The 18,534-nt window shown below is 49.2% G+C and overlaps 1 protein-coding gene across 6 annotated transcripts in view; it reads left to right on the plus strand.

Moving 5' to 3' along the window:
• LOC125464396 (transient receptor potential cation channel subfamily V member 3-like) overlaps positions 1 to 18,534 on the plus strand; it is a 51,538-nt gene that overhangs the window by 17,223 nt on the left and 15,781 nt on the right. For 4 of the 6 annotated variants that reach the window (XM_059655427.1, XM_059655422.1, XM_059655423.1 and 1 more), the window contains 8 exons: positions 1,797 to 1,889; positions 4,896 to 4,970; positions 7,611 to 7,691; positions 8,553 to 8,609; positions 9,998 to 10,131; positions 12,148 to 12,327; positions 13,001 to 13,144; positions 17,263 to 17,549. In XM_059655427.1, coding sequence (XP_059511410.1) covers positions 1,797 to 1,889; positions 4,896 to 4,970; positions 7,611 to 7,691; positions 8,553 to 8,609; positions 9,998 to 10,131; positions 12,148 to 12,327; positions 13,001 to 13,144; positions 17,263 to 17,549 — 1,051 coding nt within the window. The remainder of the gene's footprint in view (positions 1 to 1,796; positions 1,890 to 4,895; positions 4,971 to 7,610; positions 7,692 to 8,552; positions 8,610 to 9,997; positions 10,132 to 12,147; positions 12,328 to 13,000; positions 13,145 to 17,262; positions 17,550 to 18,534) is intronic. The other 2 variants (XM_059655424.1, XM_059655426.1) reach the window with 1 other exon arrangement.

Here is an 18,534-nt window from a genome sequence, read left to right on the forward strand (position 1 = left end):
CCTCCCTCACATCACCCCCCCTTCCTCACATCACCCCCCACACCTTTACGTCGCCCCACTTCACATCATCCCGCAGTCCTCATATCACCGCTGCGTCACATCACCTCCCCTCCCCTCACATTCCCTGCCCCCACACCTTCACATTGCACCCCCCCCCGACATCGCCGCCCACTCCTCACATCACCGGTCCCTTGCATCACCCTCCTCCCTCACATCGCACCCCCCTCACATTTCCCCCCGACATCACCCCCCCTCACATCACCCCCCCCTCACATGCCACCCCCCTCACATCGCCACCCACCTCCCTCACATCACCCCCTCCCTTACATCGCCGCCCCCCCTCACATCACCCCTCTCCCTCACATCACCCCCACCTTCCTCACATCACCACTCATTCACATTGCCTCCCCCATCCCCCCCCAACATCGCCCCCTCCCTCAAATCGCACCCCCCTCACATCGCCCCCTCCACATTATCCCTTCACCTCACATTGACACCCCCTCACATCACGCCCTCCCACATCCCCCCCACATTACACCCCAATCACATCGCCCACCCCCTCACATCGCCCATCCCCTTACATCGCGCCCCCCACATCCCCCCCCACATCCCCCCCCACATTGCACCCCAATCACATCGCCCACCCCCTCACATCACCCTCCCCCTCACATCACACTCCCCCCGCATTGCCTCTGCTCACATCACCCCCTCCTTATCACACCCCACTCACATCGCCCCTTTCCCCCACACCATCCCCCCTTTCCATCTCACCCATCCCACACTGCCCCCCACACTGCCCCCCCATACTGCCCCCCCCCACACTGCCCCCCCCACACTGCCCCCCAAGTCCAACTTCACCCCACTGGTGTTTGTGTGTGTCTCTATCTGTCTGCATTCAGCTTCTACAATATTCCTTCGTCGCTACCCCCTTCCGAATTTAGGACCTTTGTTCGACCCTCCCGACAGTGCACTCGATGGTCTGTCTGTCCATCTGTCTGTTTCTGTCTGTCCATCCGTCTGTCTCTCTGTCTGTCCATCCGTCTGTCTCTCTGTCTGTCCATCCGTCCGTCTCTCTGTCCGTCTGTCCATCCATCTATCTCTGTCTAACCGTCTCTCTGTCCGTCCATCTGTCTGTCTGTCCATCCATCTGTCTGTCTGTCTGTCCATCCGTCTGTCTGCCCTTTTGTCTGTCTGTCTGTCCATCCGTCTGTCTCTGTCTGTCCATCCATCTGTCCATCTGTCTATGTGTCTGTCTGTCTATCCGTCTGTCTGTCTCTCTCTCTCTGTCTGTCCATCTGTCTGTCTGTCCATCTGTCTGTCTGTCTGTCTAACTGTCTGTCTGTCTCTCTGTCCATCTGTCTGTCTGCCTGTGTGTCCATCTGTCTGACCTTCTGTCCATCTGTCTGTCCATCCATCTGTCTGTCTGTCCATCTGTCTGTCTGTCCATCTGTCTGTCTGAACTTTTGTTTGACTGTCTGTCCGTCTGTCTGCCTTTCTGTGCATCTGTCCGTCTGTCAGTCTGTGTGTCTGACCGACCTTCTGATTGTCCGTCTGTCCGTCTGCCCGTCTGCCCGTCTGTCTGTGTGTCTGTCTGTCCGTGTGTCTGTCTGTCTGTGTGTCTGTCTGTCTGTGTGTCTGTCCGTCCGTCTGTTCGTCTGTCTGTCCGTCTGTCCATCTTTCCACCAGTCCGTCTATCTACCCAACTGTCTGCCTGTCTGTGTATCAGACTGGGGCTCTGTGCTTTGAGAGAGATTTTTGAATGAGGTACCTCTGTTGGTTTTCACTTGAACTTACAGGTCAGAGGATTACACGGAAGGGATTGAATCAATCACAGACGAAGGCCTTTCCAAGTGCTTCCCATTTCAAATGGATAAAAATGACACAATCAGGTATTACCCTCATTCCATTGGAGCGCCTGCTGGGTATTTGTTACTGAGAGACGAGACTGATACAGCAAAGCATCAGCAAAACACAACAACAGTAATAGGAATGACAAAACAAATTGTGAAATAATGCCAGCAAACTTTTAAAATGCCGTACAAAGAACTTACATTAACATAGCATCCATCACAGCCAGTGAGGTCCGTGTAACAATCCCTCAGCACTGACCCTCCGACACTGCCAGCTCCCTCAGCACTGACACTCTGACAGTGCCCACTCCCTCAGCACTGACCCTCCGACAGTGCCCACTCCCTCAGCACTGACCCTCCGACAGTGCGGCACTCCCTCAGCATTGACCCTCCGACAGTTCGGCGCTCCCTCAGCACTGACCCTCGGACAGTGCGGCACTCCCTCAGCAATGACCCTCCGACAGTTCGGCGCTCCCTCAGCACTGACCCTCCGACAGTGCGGTGCTCCCTCAGCACTGACCCTCCGACAGTGCGGTGCTCCCTCAGCACTGACCCTCGACAGTGTGGCGCTCCTTCAGCACTGACCCTCCGACAGTGCCTGCTCCCTCAGCACTGACCCTCCGACAGTGCGGCTCTCCCTCAGCACTGACCCTCCAACAGTGCCCACTCCCTCAGCACCGAACATCCGACAGTGCGGGCTTCCTCAGCACTGACCCTCCATCAGTGCAGTGCTCCCTCAGCCTTGACCCTCCGACAGTGCAGCGCACCCTCAGCACTGACCCTCCGACAGTGCTGCTCTCCCTCAGCAGTGACCATCCGACAGTGCCCTCTCCCTCAGCACTGGCCCTCCGACAGTGCCATGCACCCTCAGCACTGACCCTCCGACAGTCCGGCGATCCCTCAGCACTGACCCTCCGACAGTGCCCACTCCCTCAGCACTGATCCTCCGACAGTGTGGCGCTCCCTCTGCACTGACCCTCTGACAATGCGGCGCTCCATCAGCACTGACCCTCCAATAGTGCCCAATTCCACAGCACTGATCCTCTGACAGTACGGCGCTCCCTTAGCACTGACCTTCCGACAGTGCAGTGCTCCCTCAGCACTGACCCTCCAACAGTGCCCAATCCCACAGCACTGACCCTCCGACAGTGCGGCGTTCCCTCAGCACTGACCCTCTGACAGTCCCTGCTCCCTCAGCAGTGACCATCCGACAGTGCCCACTCCCTCAGCACTGACCCTCTGACAGTGCGGCGCACCCTCAGCATTGACCCTCCAACAGTGCCCTGTCCCTCAGCACTGGCCCTCCGACAGTGCGGTGCTCCCTCAGCACTGACCCTCGACAGTGCGGCGCTCCTTCAGCACTGACCCTCCGACAGTGCCTGCTCCCTCAGCCATGACCATCCGACAGTGCCCACTCCCTCAGCACTGACCCTCCGACAGTGCGGCTCTCCCTCAGCACTGACCCTCCAACAGTGCCCACTCCCTCAGCACCGAACATCCGACAGTGCGGGCTTCCTCAGCACTGACCCTCCATCAGTGCAGTGCTCCCTCAGCCCTGACCCTCCGACAGTGCAGCGCACCCTCAGCACTGACCCTCCGACAGTGCTGCTCTCCCTCAGCAGTGACCATCCGACAGTGCCCTCTCCCTCAGCACTGGCCCTCCGACAGTGCCATGCACCCTCAGCACTGACCCTCCGACAGTGCCCACTCCCTCAGCACTGATCCTCCGACAGTGTGGCGCTCCCTCTGCACTGACCCTCTGACAATGCGGCGCTCCATCAGCACTGACCCTCCAATAGTGCCCAATCCCACAGCACTGGCCTTCTGACAGTGCGGCGCTCCCTTAGCACTGACCCTCCGACAGTGCAGCGCTCCCTCAGCACTGATCCTCTGACAGTGCGGCGCTCCCTTAGCACTGACCCTCCGACAGTGCAGTGCTCCCTCAGCACTGACCCTCCAACAGTGCCCAATCCCACAGCACTGACCCTCCGACAGTGCGGCGTTCCCACAGCACTGACCCTCTGACAGTGCGGCGTTCCCTCAGCACTGACCTTCTGACAGTCCCTGCTCCCTCAGCAGTGACCATCCGACAGTGCCCACTCCCTCAGCACTGACCCTCTGACAGTGCGGCGCACCCTCAGCATTGACCCTCCAACAGTGCCCTGTCCCTCAGCACTGGCCCTCCGACAGTGCCCACTCTCTCAGCACTGACCCTCCGACACTGCCCACTCCCTCAGCACTGACCCTCCGACAGTGCCCACTCTCTCAGCACTGACCCTCCGACAGTGCCCACTCCCTCAGCACTGACCCTCCGACAGTGCCCACTCCCTCAGCACTGACCCTCCGACAGTGTCCACTCCCTCAGCGCTGACCCTCCGACAGGGCCCACTCCCTCAGCGCTGACCCTCCGACAGTGTCCACTCCCTCAGTGCTGACCCTCCGACAGTGCCCACTCCCTCAGCACTGACCCTCCGACAGTGCAGTGCTACGTCAGCAGTGACAGGACCCACTGACAGTGAAGTCCCCCTCGATACTGACTCTCTGAATGATACCATAAGCTACAGGGTGGCTGTGGCACAATATGGTAGTGTCCCTACCTCTGAACAGTTCCCGCCTCAGGCTCTGTTGTCCAAGAGGCAACTGCCTCATGAAAATAAATGTCAATGTTGCAGCTCGAGCAACGGGGTCTCTGCGATGTGATTGGATGACAAGACAAACACCAATAGGATCTTGCAGGTGTGGGCCACTCAGCCCCTTCTACCTGCTGTCTCTTTGAATTTGATCACAGAGTATAGATTCCATTTCACTATGTCAGGTGCAGTCAATCTGAGAGGATTTAGGTACCTGGCCATTAGCAGCGTTGCTTTCTCTCCCTTCCGACCCAGTCATATGTAAGCCCGTTCGCAACAATATAACGTGCAGTAAACCAGAAACAGGGTAATCTCATCATTTAACCCTGTTTGTCAGTGTGTTATAGAATGCGCTATTCATCTGTAAGATGGTAACAGAATAATTTAATATTTGAGTATTTATTCTCTGTGACAGCTGTGAGTATTTTAAAGGCAAGGATTTCATTGATGGATGCTTCAGCCATCAGATGGATTATGGTAAACTGCGCAGGTATACACTTTGATTTATTCATTGTCAGGTGTCACGTGTATCTCGTTGAGAAGCAATATTGATCTTTCACATCCAGCAGCCCACAGCAGACTCTCTGACTTGCTGTACATTACAATGGTGCTTGGGCAATTAGATCCTGAGGCCCATTGGAAGTGAGCTTTAGCTCTTGGAAAATGGAAAACCAATTTAACAACTTGCTAATAACAACAATGGGACCATTTATCTGATTATAGTTCTTCAACTGGTGTCTCCAAATGCAATCTTCCATTGTCTCTCCAATTACAATTCCACGTTGTTTATTGGTCCCATTATATCCTTTATTGTTTGTGGGTCAAGTTACAATTCTTCATTACCTTTCTCATCATCAGAATCCTTCAGTGAGTCAGTCAAGACCCACCCACCTGCAGGGGTGTATAATTATATCTGTGATCAGGTCGATTAGATATATATGGATTCTATGTTCTTATTCATTTCTGTCCAATTTCTGGATGCCCTATTCTGTATGATACCTAATGGCCAACAGGGATTCTCAAAGGTGTTTGCTGTTGAATAGCATCATAAATATTGTTCATTGTCAATAAGTAATTCAGCAATTGCACCATATTTCCTGAAAGACCAGAACATGTTGGAACAGATGCTGGCTGTTCAGCTCCCTGCCATCCAATGAGATCATGGCATCCTCAACTCCATTTTCCTGCCTTTTCCCTGTAATCCATGGTTCCCTTCCTGTTTAAAAATCTGTACCTCAGGTCTGCATATTCCTAGTAACCCAACCTCTCCTGCCCTCTGCAGAAACAATTCCACAGGCTCACTCTCCTCTGAGAGAAGAAATTAGGCTTTGGTGGGGCAGTCAGTCAGTGTATTTTTGGCTGCTCACTGAAAGGTTGGTGGTTCGAGACCACCCAGGCCTGGAGCTTTTGCTGGGTGGCAACTGTCTGTGTGGAGTTTGCATGTTCTCCCTGTGTCTGAGGGGGTGTGCTCCAGTTTCCTCCCACAGTCCAAAGATACACAGGTTAGGTGGACTGGCTATGCTAGGTTACCTATAGTGTCTCGGGTGAGAAATGTAGGGGGTTGCTCTGGGTGGGATGCTCTTCAGAGGCTCAGTGTGGACCCAATGGGCTGATTCCACACTGTAAGGATTCTGATTCGATGATGACTCTCCTCATAAGACAGTCTCTCTACATGTGGTATCAGCCAAGTGAACCTTCTCTGAACTGCATTCCAATGCCAGTATTTGACAAAGGGTCAAAACTGTTCACAGTACTCCAGCTGTGATTCACCTCGTGCCCTGTATAGTTCTAACAAAGCCTCCTTATTTTTATACACTATTCCCTTTGAAATAAAGACTAACATTCCATTTGCTTCCCTATTACCCACTGAAGGCTTTTTTAATAAATTATGTGTAAGGATTCCCTAGTCCTTCTGTTCTGTAGCTTTCTGCAGTCTTTCTCCATTTAAATAATAGTCAGCTCCTCTAAAGTGCATGATTTCACATTTCACCACATTATATTCCATTGTCTTTGCCTATTTGCTTAATCTGTTTATATCCTTCTGCCGAATCTTTGTATCATTGTTACCTCTTGTCTTTCCACCCACATTAGAGTCATCTGCAGACTTGGCTGCATTCCATTCCCCTTTCCCATCCAAGTCATCAGTATATATGGTCTAAAATTCAGGCTACAGGACTGATCCCTGGATTACAGGCTGTAATCCTAAAAATGACCCCCCCCTCCCAATTTATCCCAACTTGTTTCTACAATTAGTTTGCCAACCCTAAAGGGAGGGAGGCAATGGCCTAGTGGTATTATCACTGTATTGTTAATTCAGAGACTCAGATAGCATTCTGGGGACCCAGGTTTGAATCCTGCCACAGCAGATGGGAGAATTTGAATTCAGTTAAAAAATCTGGAATTAAGAATCTAATGATGACTGTGAATCCATTGCTAATTGTTGGGGGAAAACCCATCTGGTTCACTAATGCCCTTTAGGGAAGGAAACTGCCATCCTGACCTGGTCTGGCCTACATGGGACTCCAGACCCACAGCAATGTGGTTGACTCTGGGCAATTAGGGATGGGCAATAAATGCTCCCTGGCCAGCAATGCCCTCTTCCTGTGAATGAATAAAGAGGGAAAAAAATCCTCCATCCATGCATATGCAATCACCCCATTATCACAGGCTCTTAATTTATTAAGGAGCCTCATCAAATGCCTTCTGAAAATCCAAATATATTACATCTACTGTTCCCCCTTATCTGTCTTGTTGTTACCCCATCAAAGAATTCTAGTAAATTTGTCACGATGATTTCTCCTTCATGAAGCCATGCTGACTGCTCAATCAGATTGGATACGTATTAACATTCTGCTATTACATCATTTATAATAGATTCTAACACTTTCCTAATAACAGACGTTTAACTAACCATCCTAGTTACGTTTTTACACTCCTTCCCTTTTTAATAAGGGTTTTATATCAGTGCGTTTTCAATTCTCTGGGATCTTTCCAGAATGTAAGGATTCCTGGAAGATTACTACCAATGCATCCATTATCTCTGTACCTACCTCTTTAAGATGACACGAATATCTGTGCATCATCGAATAGACCCCATCATGATCTGTTTCTCTTGCATTTTACTTCACAGCTTGAATAAACCTTGTGAAATAGCAGTGAAGGATAATTATGCCCTGCTCACCTGTGACATTGATAGAACCACAGCAGACAGGTACTCGTGTTATTTTATATTTACATCCCACAGGCTGTTACTCATACTTCATTCCGCCAGCTTCTTCAGGCCCCCCTCGGGTAGGTGGTACTTGAAGTCAGTCGGTCTGGCTCAGGGGTAGTGACACTACCCCTGGACCACAAGAGCCGCTGATGCAGCGATGTGTTTTGGTGGTTTCTGGTTGTTGGTTTTTTTATGTTGGTGCCTCTTTTGGAGCCAGGAATTATACGCCAAGTAGACAAATAGTAAATCGGACAAGGCTCCCACCCCCAGAGCCAGTTTCAGCCTGTGCCCCTCTGCCCATCACTCTTAAAGGGTAAGCCTCTCCAACTACATACATAGAAAATTCGGCCCTTTCATTCAATATGGTCATGGCTGGTCATGCAATCTCAGTATCCCATTCCCGCTTTCTCTCCATACCCTCGGTCCCTTCAGCCACAAAAGCCACCTCCAGCTCCTTCTTGAATATATTTAACAAACTGGCCCCAACAGCTTCCTGTGGGAGAGAATTCCACAGGTTCACAACCCTCTGAGTGAAGAGATTCTTCCTCCTCTCAGTCCTGGATGGCTTACGCCTTATTATTACATACATTACAAGTTCCATTATATTGGGTCATTGGGTTAGTCATCCTCCGTATTTCTGGTTCTGTTTCAACTCTTTTGATCCCAATTCGACTGTGACACGATGTCCCACTCACTGCCCCTTTGTTGCTCTCTGTCCCCATCTGAACCGCTCACCGTGGCTTCCCATCTTCCTCCTGACAGCTTACTGTGGGCAAGGAGGGGACAGCCTGCTCTGATCTGATCTTTAATCTATGTTTGAGAAGATTCAAACTCTCCTTTATTATTTTGTCTGCTTAGAGTGAACGGTAAGAACGGAGCTCCAGTCAGGGACAGTGACTCAACCAACGAACCCAGGTGAGATCTCCTTCCTCTGCTGCATCTGGGAGGGCTCCGTGAGAATGACAGAAAGAGCCTGAATTTCTATAGTGCCTTTCACAACCTCAGGACATGGCATTCCAAAGCACTTCTCAGTCAATGAAGCATTTTTGAAGAATGGTGATGACTGTGATATGGGGAAATTTGGCCTTCAATTTACGCATAGCAAGATCCCACCAGAACAATTAAATAAAAGATTAGTTTGGATTACTAAAAACCAAAAGAACTGCAGATGCTGTAATTCAGGCACAAAAACAGAAGTTGCTGGAAATGCTCAGCAGGTCTGGCAGCATCTGTGAAGGAGGAAACAGAGTTAATGTTTCGGATCCGGTTCTGAGGAAGAGTCACCAGACCCGAAACGTTAACTCTGTTTTCTCCTTCACAGATGCTGACAGACCTGCTGAGCATTTTCAGCAACTTTGTTTTAGTAGTTTGGATTAATACTGGCCAGCTGTCAGGATTAATTTATATCATAGTCACAGAATCACCTTCCAGAAAACACACACCACTGGCAGAGATGGTGGCATGGTGGTACACAGGAGGGAGGGGTTTGTCCTGGGAGTCTGACTGTGGACCCCATGAAGTCTCAAGGTTAAACATGGGTAAGGAAACCCGCGATAGGGTTAACAGCTACCACACATCCAACAAACCCAGACAATATCTGGGTTAGAGCCGATATGTGCTAAGTAACATTTGTGCCACGTAAGTGCCAGGCAACGCCCCTCTCCAATACCACAGAATCTTACCACTGCTCCATGTTGATATTCAATGGCATCACCATCACTGAATAGTGGGAATGTGGAATGCTTTTCCTGGGGGGATAGTTGAGGCAGCTCAATCTCAGTATGGGGACAAGCCACGTGAAATGCCATAGTGCTCAGGGTTATGGGCCTTGTGCAGGAAAATGGGATTAGCATGGATAGGTCAGCGCAGACCGATGGACTGATGGGTTTCCTCCGTGCTGTATAACTGTACACCTTGTCCCTCCCTTAACACTGGCACCAGTTTTGTGACCAATTGCATGATTGGCCCACATTAAGGATCTGTTCTGTAGTGAAGGGCAGGCACAAACAGCTAGAGAACTTAGTGGGGTTACAGCAATCCTGGCTGTTCTTGTAGTTGGCAGATATTTTGGTGAATTCAGGTTCCAAGCTCTGAGTTACAAGTCTATGCACCATCATCAACCAGCTACAACCTACATATTGAGCAGGTCATGAACACACACACTAATATTCTCTCATAAAACGCTCCAGACAGCAGTTCTCAGGGGTTCGGGGTTAAGGCATTGATGGGGTTGGGATCTGTCGGGAAACAGCTGATGTTTTTTAAATATTGTTGGAAAACAGAATTTGTCTTCTTGTGTCAAGATTTCAGCACGACTACAAAACGTACAGGATTCAACTCTTCAATGCCATCTTTGAAGGAGATCTGGACACTATAGATGTCTTACTTGGAAAGATCAAGGAATCTAATGGCTGTCTCTCTCATAAGAACCTAAAAGGTAATGATTAAAAAGAGACAGAGAAAGACTTTTCTATGAAGCTCCTTCAACTCTGTCTCTCAGAAGCTCCTTGAACCATCCACCTGATGATTTCTAGGCCTGTTTGAAGTGTTTGAGGGAGCTCCCTACCACTAATAATCTTTTGTCTTTGCTTTATCTTGGGCCTATTTAGACACAGGGGAGGCGATGGCCTCATGATATTATGGCTGGACTGTTAACCTAGAGAGCAAGGTAATATTCTGGGGACCTGGGTTCAAATCCTGCCACGACAGACAGTGGAATGTGAATTCAATAAAGCATCTGGAATTAAGAACAAAGAAAAATACGGCACAGGAACAGGCCCTTCGACCCTCCAAGCCTGCACTGATCAAGATCCTCTGTCTAACCTGTCATCTATTTTCTATGGGTCTGTATCCCTTTGCACCCTGCCCATCCATGTACCTGTCCAGATACATCTTAAAAGACGCTAACGTGTCTGCGTCTACCACCTCCGCTGGCAACGCGTTCCCTCTGTGTAAAGAACTTTCCACATATACCTCCCTTAAACTTCCCTCCTCTCACTTTGAACTCATGACCCCTAGTAATTGAGTCCCCCACTCTGGGAAAAAGCTTCTTGCTATCCACCCCGTCTATACCCCTCATGATTAAGAGTCTTAAGAGAAATGATTAAGAGAAATTAAGAGTCTAACGATTACATAAAAACATTGCCGATTGTTGGAAAAACCCACTAATGTCCTTCATGGAAGGAAACTGCCATCCTTACCTGGTCTGGCCTACATGTGACTCCAGACCCACAGCAATGTCAAGATGGTCTGGTCAATGGAGTACACATGACAATAAAAGGATACTGATAGAAGGGTATTGATTGATTGATGCAGTTGACTCCTACCTGCCCCCTGGGCAATTAGGGATGGGCAATAGATGCTGGCCCAGCCAGAGACACCCATGTCATGTGAGTGAGTGAAAAAGAGGAGGTAGAGGATACACCACTGCAGAGTAGCCCCAGGAGAGGATAATGAGACCGCTTATCGTGATAGCGAGAGGTGCAACCACATTGGGTCGGGCAGAATGACGAGGACTTTGAGGAGTTGGGGCAGATCCGTCTGCTCTCTCCAAAAGCTGGGGTGGAACTCCTCATCTCAAACCACCGAGTGTGTGTGTGTGTGTGTGTGTGTGTGTGTGTGTGTGTGTGTGTGTGTGTGTGACATCAGTAGAATGGGTGGAGCCAATAGGGGGTGGATATTGACCCTTTCAGAACTATCACCTTACACAACACTCTCCTTTGACTGTGCTGAAAAATTCGACAATTGGGTGACATTGCTAAGTGTTGAGACAGTGTGATAACAGGAAGGTTCAGCATTGTCTGACAGACCTCACTGAGTTCTTTCAGGGTGTGGGGGATGGGAATCCAGATAGTGCAGGAGAAATGGTTGCTGAAGTCAGAAACTTTATCCAGGACTGTTACAGAGCAGAATGAGGCCACTCGGCCCACGATGTCTGTGATGACGCTGAACCAGCAAATCATTCTGTACTGCTTGCCAGCCTCCTCCACATAACCCCGCGCATTGTGTCGGAAAGTAAACACTCACTTCCTTTTTGATGGATGGGTTAAAAAATAGATCGGCTCCCGCCAAATGAATAGCTTCACAATGAGACATTGGTAACTGGGTAAAGGCAGCACACTGAGATCAGGTTTGGAAGTTTGAAGCTTCCTCTCGCAGTTTTCTGGGGGCAGTGAGGGGCTTTACAATCATTCCATTAACTTAGAAAAAAGTGTTTGATTGCAGAGACCGAACTTACAAAAATAATGGGGAGATGCGGGGTCGTATTTGGGAAGGACGATATACAGTGGGTTCAAAGAGCCCCCTACGTCAATGTACACTGATGATCTGATCAGGTCTGAGAGTTCAGGAGATCTCGGGGGAAATAGGAGATTAGCAGCGATCCCCACCTCGTTGGTATGAGCTAGCAATGTGTGAAGCTTCCCTCACTCTGGGCTTTCTCACCTATGCACAGATCCAAACACCGGTCAGACCTGCCTGATGAAAGCTTTGCTAAAAATAACAAACAAATCAGAGGATATAGCCCAGGACCACAGGACTGTGGAGATTGTCAAGAAGCTAATCTCCTTCTCGAAGAAGACTGGAGACCTGAAAGCTTTTATCAATGCAGCCTACACTGACAAGATTTACAGAGGTAGGAAACTGGGCTGTATTTCCCTTCCAGATAGGAGGAACTCCCGATGCTGGAGTCAGAGATAACACAGCGTGGAGCTGGAGGAACACAGCAGGCCAGTCAGCATCAGAGGAGCAGGGAAGCTGATGTTTTGGGTCGGGACCCTTCTTCAGAAATGGGGGAGCGGCAAGGGAGCTCTGAAATAAATATGGAGAGGAGGGGTGGGGTTGGGGAAGGTAGGTTGGATGGTGTTTGGTGAGTGCAGGTGGGCAGTGGTGGAAATTGGTCAGTGGGATGGGTGGGGCAGATAGGTGGGAGAGAAGATGGACAGGTGGTGTCAGGGCAAGGAGGTGGGGATGAGAGGGAGGTTTGGTCATGGGATGAGGCTAGGGGTAGGGAGATTTTGAAACTGGTAAAGTCCACATTGAGACCATTGGGCTGTAGGCTCCCAAGGTGGATTATGAGGTACTGTTCCTCCAGTTTCCGGGTGGTTTCATTGTGACACTGGAGGAGACCCAGGATGGACATGTCGTCCAGGGAGTGGGAGGGGGAGTTGAAATGATTTGCGACTGGAAGGGGTTGTCGTTTGTCGCAAACAGAGCTCTACAAAGCGGTCTCCAAGCCTCCTTCTTTGGCTTTCTGTGTAAAATACTGGCCATATTAAAGGTGAGTTACAATGTGTCCCTGTTTGTAGGACAGACAAGCCTTCACATTGCTGTGGAGCGCAGAAGGTGTGACCTGGTCGAACTCTTGGTCAGAAATGGTGCTGCTGTTGATGTCATGGCTAAAGGAAGTTTCTTTCGCAACAAGAAACACAAAAAGTGTTCGTTCTATTTTGGTGAGTTCCATCAGTGAAATCTTAAATACGAGAAGCATAAAGAAGATACCAACCAACACACACCCACAGACTGACAATTGACACCAAACTGACAGACACACACGGTCTGACTGACACATGCTATCTGACTGACACACACGCTGTCTGATTGACAGACACTGTCTGACTGACAGATGCTGTCTAACTGACACATGCCATCTGACGAACTCACACACTGTCTGACTGACACACACCATCTGACTGACACACACTGTCTGACTGACACACACCATCTGACTGACACACACACGCTGACATATGCTACATGACTGACACATGCTGTCTGACTGACACACACCGTCTGACAGACACATGCTGTCTGACTGACGCACACTGCCTGACTGACAGACACACTGATTGACTGTCACACGCTGTACGACTGACACATGCTATCTGACTGACACACACACGCTGACTCACACATGCTGTCTGACTGACACATGCCATCTGACTGATACACACATGCTGACATATGCTGTCTGACTGACACATGCTGCCTGACTGACACACACTGTCTGACAGACACATGCTGTCTGACTGACAGACGCGGTCTGACTGACACATGCCATCTGACTGACTCACACACGCTAACTGACACACACTATCTGACTGACACACACTGTCTGACTGACACATGCTGTCTGATTGACACACACTGTCTGACTGACACACACACGCTGACATATGCTGCATGACTGACACATGCTGCCTGACTGACACACACTGTCTGACAGACACATGCTGTCTGACTGACAGACGCGGTCTGACTGACACATGCCATCTGACTGACTCACACACGCTAACTGACACACACTATCTGACTGACACACACTGTCTGACTGACACATGCTGTCTGATTGACACACACTGTCTGACTGACACACACACGCTGACATATGCTGCATGACTGACACATGCTGTCTGACTGACGCACACTGTCTGACTGACAGACACACTGACTGACTGTCACACACTGTCCGACTGACACACACTATCTGACTGACACACACACGCTGACTCACACATGCTGTCTGACTGACACATGCTGCCTGACTGACACAGACTGTCTGACAGACACATGCTGTCTGACCGACACACACTATCTGACTGACACACACGCTGACTGACACATGCTGTCTGACTGACAGATGCTGTCTGACTGACACATGCCATCTGACTGACTCACACACGCTGACTGACACACACTATCTGACTGACACACACTGTCTGACTGACACACACCGTCTGACTGACACATGCTATCTGATTGACACATACTGTCTGACTGACACACACACGCTGACATATGCTGCATGACTGACACATGCTGTCTGACTGCAACACACCGTCTGACAGACACATGCTGTCTGACTGACGCACACTGTCTGACTGACAGACACACATGCTGACTCACACATGCTGTCTGACTGACACACGCTATCTGACTGACACACACATGCTGACATATGCTGTCCGACTGATACATGCTATCTGACTGACACACACACGCTGACTCACACATGCTGTCTGGCAGACAAACTCTGACTGACACACACCATCTGACTGACACACACTGTCTCACAGACACATGCTGTCTGACTGACATGCTCTCTGACTGACGGACACTCACTGACTGATGCACACTGAACAAACAAGACACAAGGATGTGCTCGTGGATGAACAGACTGGTGTAGTCAGATAAACGAGTTGGTGAAGTGGGACAGAATAGCGGAGAAAAGCAGGATGGTAGATAATTGATTGTCAATTTGTGCAGGTGATAGTTCAGGAACATGGCAAGTGGGGAGCCGCACAGGTAAAATGTTCAACGTCATATAGACACAAAAGTCAGGAATAGGTGTCGGCCACTTGGCCCCTCTGCCATTCAATAACACCATGGCCAATCTGATTACGCCACATTCCCATTTACCCCCAATAGCCTTGCACCCTCTTTTTAATCAACAATCTATTCCCCTCTGCCTTAAAATGTTTCAAATGCTCTGCCTCCCCTACTGTGTGAGGAAGTCTGTTTGAGGAAGTGAATCCTGAACACTCACTGTGCTCCATGAGAAGAAGTTCTCAATGGCTGACACCTTATGTTTAATCAGTGACCCTCTTGCTGACAAGAGGAAACATCCACTCCATACCCACCCAGTCAAGATCCATCAGGATCTTATAGGATTCAATCAGGTCATGGCTGATTCTTATAAATTCTAGCAGAATCAAACCCACTCTGTCCAATATTCCTCCTAAAACAACCTACCCATTCCAGGCATTGGGCTGGCAAACCTTCCCTGAACTATCTCCAACACTATTTACAACCTTTCCTTAAATAAAGTGACAGTCCTGCACACAGTACACTAGATGTGGTCTCACCAATGCCCTGTGTAACTGGAGCATAACTCCTTACTCATGCGTTCACTTCCCATTGCAATAAATGAAAACATTCAACTCACTTTCTTAAGTACTTGCTTTTATGATTCATGCACTGGGACACCCAGATCCCACTGCATCTTGGAACTCTGCAAACTCTTGCCATTTAGATACTCTGCTTATTTTTCATTCTTTCTGCCAAAACAGACCATTTCATTTCTTAATTTTATACTCCCATTTTCCAGATCTTTGCCCATTAATGGGAATTATCTAAATCCCTCTTCAGCATCTTTGTGGCCCCATCACAACTCACTTTCTGACCTGTCCTTGTGTCATCAGAAACCATTCCTTCCATCCCTTCATCCAAATCCTTTCTATAAATGGTAAGGAGGTGATGTCTCAGCACTGATCCTCAAAGAGCATCGCTCATTACAACTTGACAATCAATCTCACTTAGTCATCCTAATGTATGACCCACTACATTACTGTCTGCAAGAATCTTTGATATGTCATCCAATCAAATGCTGTCTGGAAATCTAAGTACATGATATTCACTGGTTCCCCTTTATCTACAACACGTAGTACTTTTTCAAATGGTTAAACATTACTTCCCTTTCACAAAACCATGTTGACTCTGGCTGATTATTCTGAATTTATCCAAGTGCCCTGACGTGATGTCTCACATTTTCCCTGCAACAGGCATTAAGCCAACTGGTCTGTAATTTCCTGCTGTCTGCCTCCCTCCCTTTTTGAATCTATTATTGTGTAACTCGTAATTAGCCTTGCTACATTCCCTGTAACAGAGCTACACAAACTAGAGACGTTTTGGGATGTATATTGGTCTCTGCTCCTCGGCGAATCAAACACAAGCGAATATTTCATACCCCTACTCCTGGCAAATGGTGAAAGACATTTGTGTGAATGCACATAGACTTTCCATTTTATGTTGCCATTCTTTCACTGTCACTGGGTCGAAATCCTGGAATTTCCTCCCTAAGGGTGCTGTGAATCTATCCATAGCACATGGACTGCAGTGGTTCAAGAAGGCAGCTCACCTCCACCTTCTCATGGGGCAATTAGGAACGGGGCAATAGGTGCTGGCCCTGCTAGCCATGCCCATATCTGGTGAATAAATTATAAAATGATGAGGATAGGATAGTGACATCCTCTGCATCAAATAGCTTAGAACATTTCCTGTAATGAAGTGAGCTGGGAGGGGTAGTTATCTATTATTGTAGGGGGGCAAGGAGCCATGGCCCTTGGAAAGGAATGGGGGTTTGGGGGAAGGAAGTGAGGTGCAGGGATTATGTCAATCAGGTTTTCAAGTCTCTCAAAACCAACACAGCAAGATCTCTTGTAAGGATGCCTACCTCGAAGAAGTTTTCCTCCTCCCTCCAAAAAGAGCTCAGTGAGTCTCTCTCCCACTGCAACCAACACACCCTCACTCCCACACACCCCCCCAACCTCAGCTTTTCCCACTGACTGACCAATCGCAATGACCTCCTACATGCATCCATCTATTACCATCCCATCTACCCTTCCCCCAACCTCCCCCCCCCATTCACTTCTGGGCTCCCCTGCCCCTCCCCAGTCCTGATAAAAGGTTTTGGCCTGAAACGCTGCCTTTCCAGCCCCGCACTTATAGATTCTGGAGACTTACAATGTTGTGTTATTTCCCTTGCCCCTACCCCACCTCATAACGGACTCAGGGGGCTTCCCCCTCAGCCTGGCCGCCTGCACCAACCAGCCGGACATTGTCACCTTCCTGATTGAGCATGGTGCCGAGCCCCGGGCCCAGGACCGGGCTGGGAACACGGTATTACACGCCCTGGTGTCCATCGCCTATGACACAGACACGCGCAGCTTTGTGACGGAGATGTACGACTTTATCCTGATGAGGAGCACAGACATAGCGCCCAGTGAGAACCTGGAGAAGATCGCCAACCACCAGGGCCTGACCCCCCTGCTCCTGGCTGCTCACACTGGCAAGATTGGGGTATGTTACAAATCACCAAGCTTCTGAATCGCTGAAGGCAAGGAATGTGACTGGGTTAGCCTTGGGCAGGAGGAGAGACCTGTTTGGAGGTTTATCCAGTCGCTAACCACCTGGTTACTGTGTGTCTGGAGTTACATGTGGACCTAGAGTGGGAATGAAGTTTCGTTCCATCCAGGAAGATCAGTTTTTAGCTCGAATCTTTACGAGAATTGATTGCAAGTTCACTAAATCATTTCCAAATTTTCAAAAAGAAAAGGAATGCAAATTCCTCCAACCCGGGATTTAATCTCAGAGATCACCCTGGATCATAAGTACTCGGCCCGTGATGATAAACACAGGGAATGTGATTGTAAACGCTGAGCCTCTGATTCTGAATAGACGGGAGATTTTTTTGTTTGAAGTGTTTAGTGTTGGTGATGCGATCTGTGCTAAAACCCTGCAAACAACATCAGAGGGCTGGTCTATAGTTACTCAGAGCCCTTTAGGACTCAACTGGAGCAACCCTATTCAATTCTGGGCACTACATTTAAGGGAAGAGAGATTAACCTTGGAGAGGCGCAGTGCGGATTCATCAGCCTGATACCATGGGGCTAAGGGTTCAGAAGGGGCGGGTATACTAGAGCTAATTCTCTTGGTTATAGACAATTAAAGGGTAGTGTGATTGAGGTGCTCAAAATTGTTAGAATAGTACCTACACCCATTTTTGTGGCTCAAGAAGGCAGCTTACCACCACCGTCGCCTTCTCCAGAGCCATGAGGAATGGGTAATGAATGCTGGCCCAGCTAGCGGTGCCCATGTCCCATGAATGAATGACTCTGCAAATGCCCTAAAGACAGTGAAAGGCCGAGTTCTCAGCCAGTGAATGCAAGGTGACAGCAGTGTGAGAATAACCCCGTGTCAACACTGAAGAGTAAAAACGAATAAGAGGACACAGCACAGTGGCTCAGCGGTTAGCACTGCTGCCTCACAGCACTAGGGGCCCAGG

This window comes from Stegostoma tigrinum, chromosome 27 (genome assembly GCF_030684315.1).
Source record: "Stegostoma tigrinum isolate sSteTig4 chromosome 27, sSteTig4.hap1, whole genome shotgun sequence".
In the NCBI taxonomy this organism is placed as follows: Eukaryota; Metazoa; Chordata; class Chondrichthyes; order Orectolobiformes; family Stegostomatidae; genus Stegostoma; species Stegostoma tigrinum.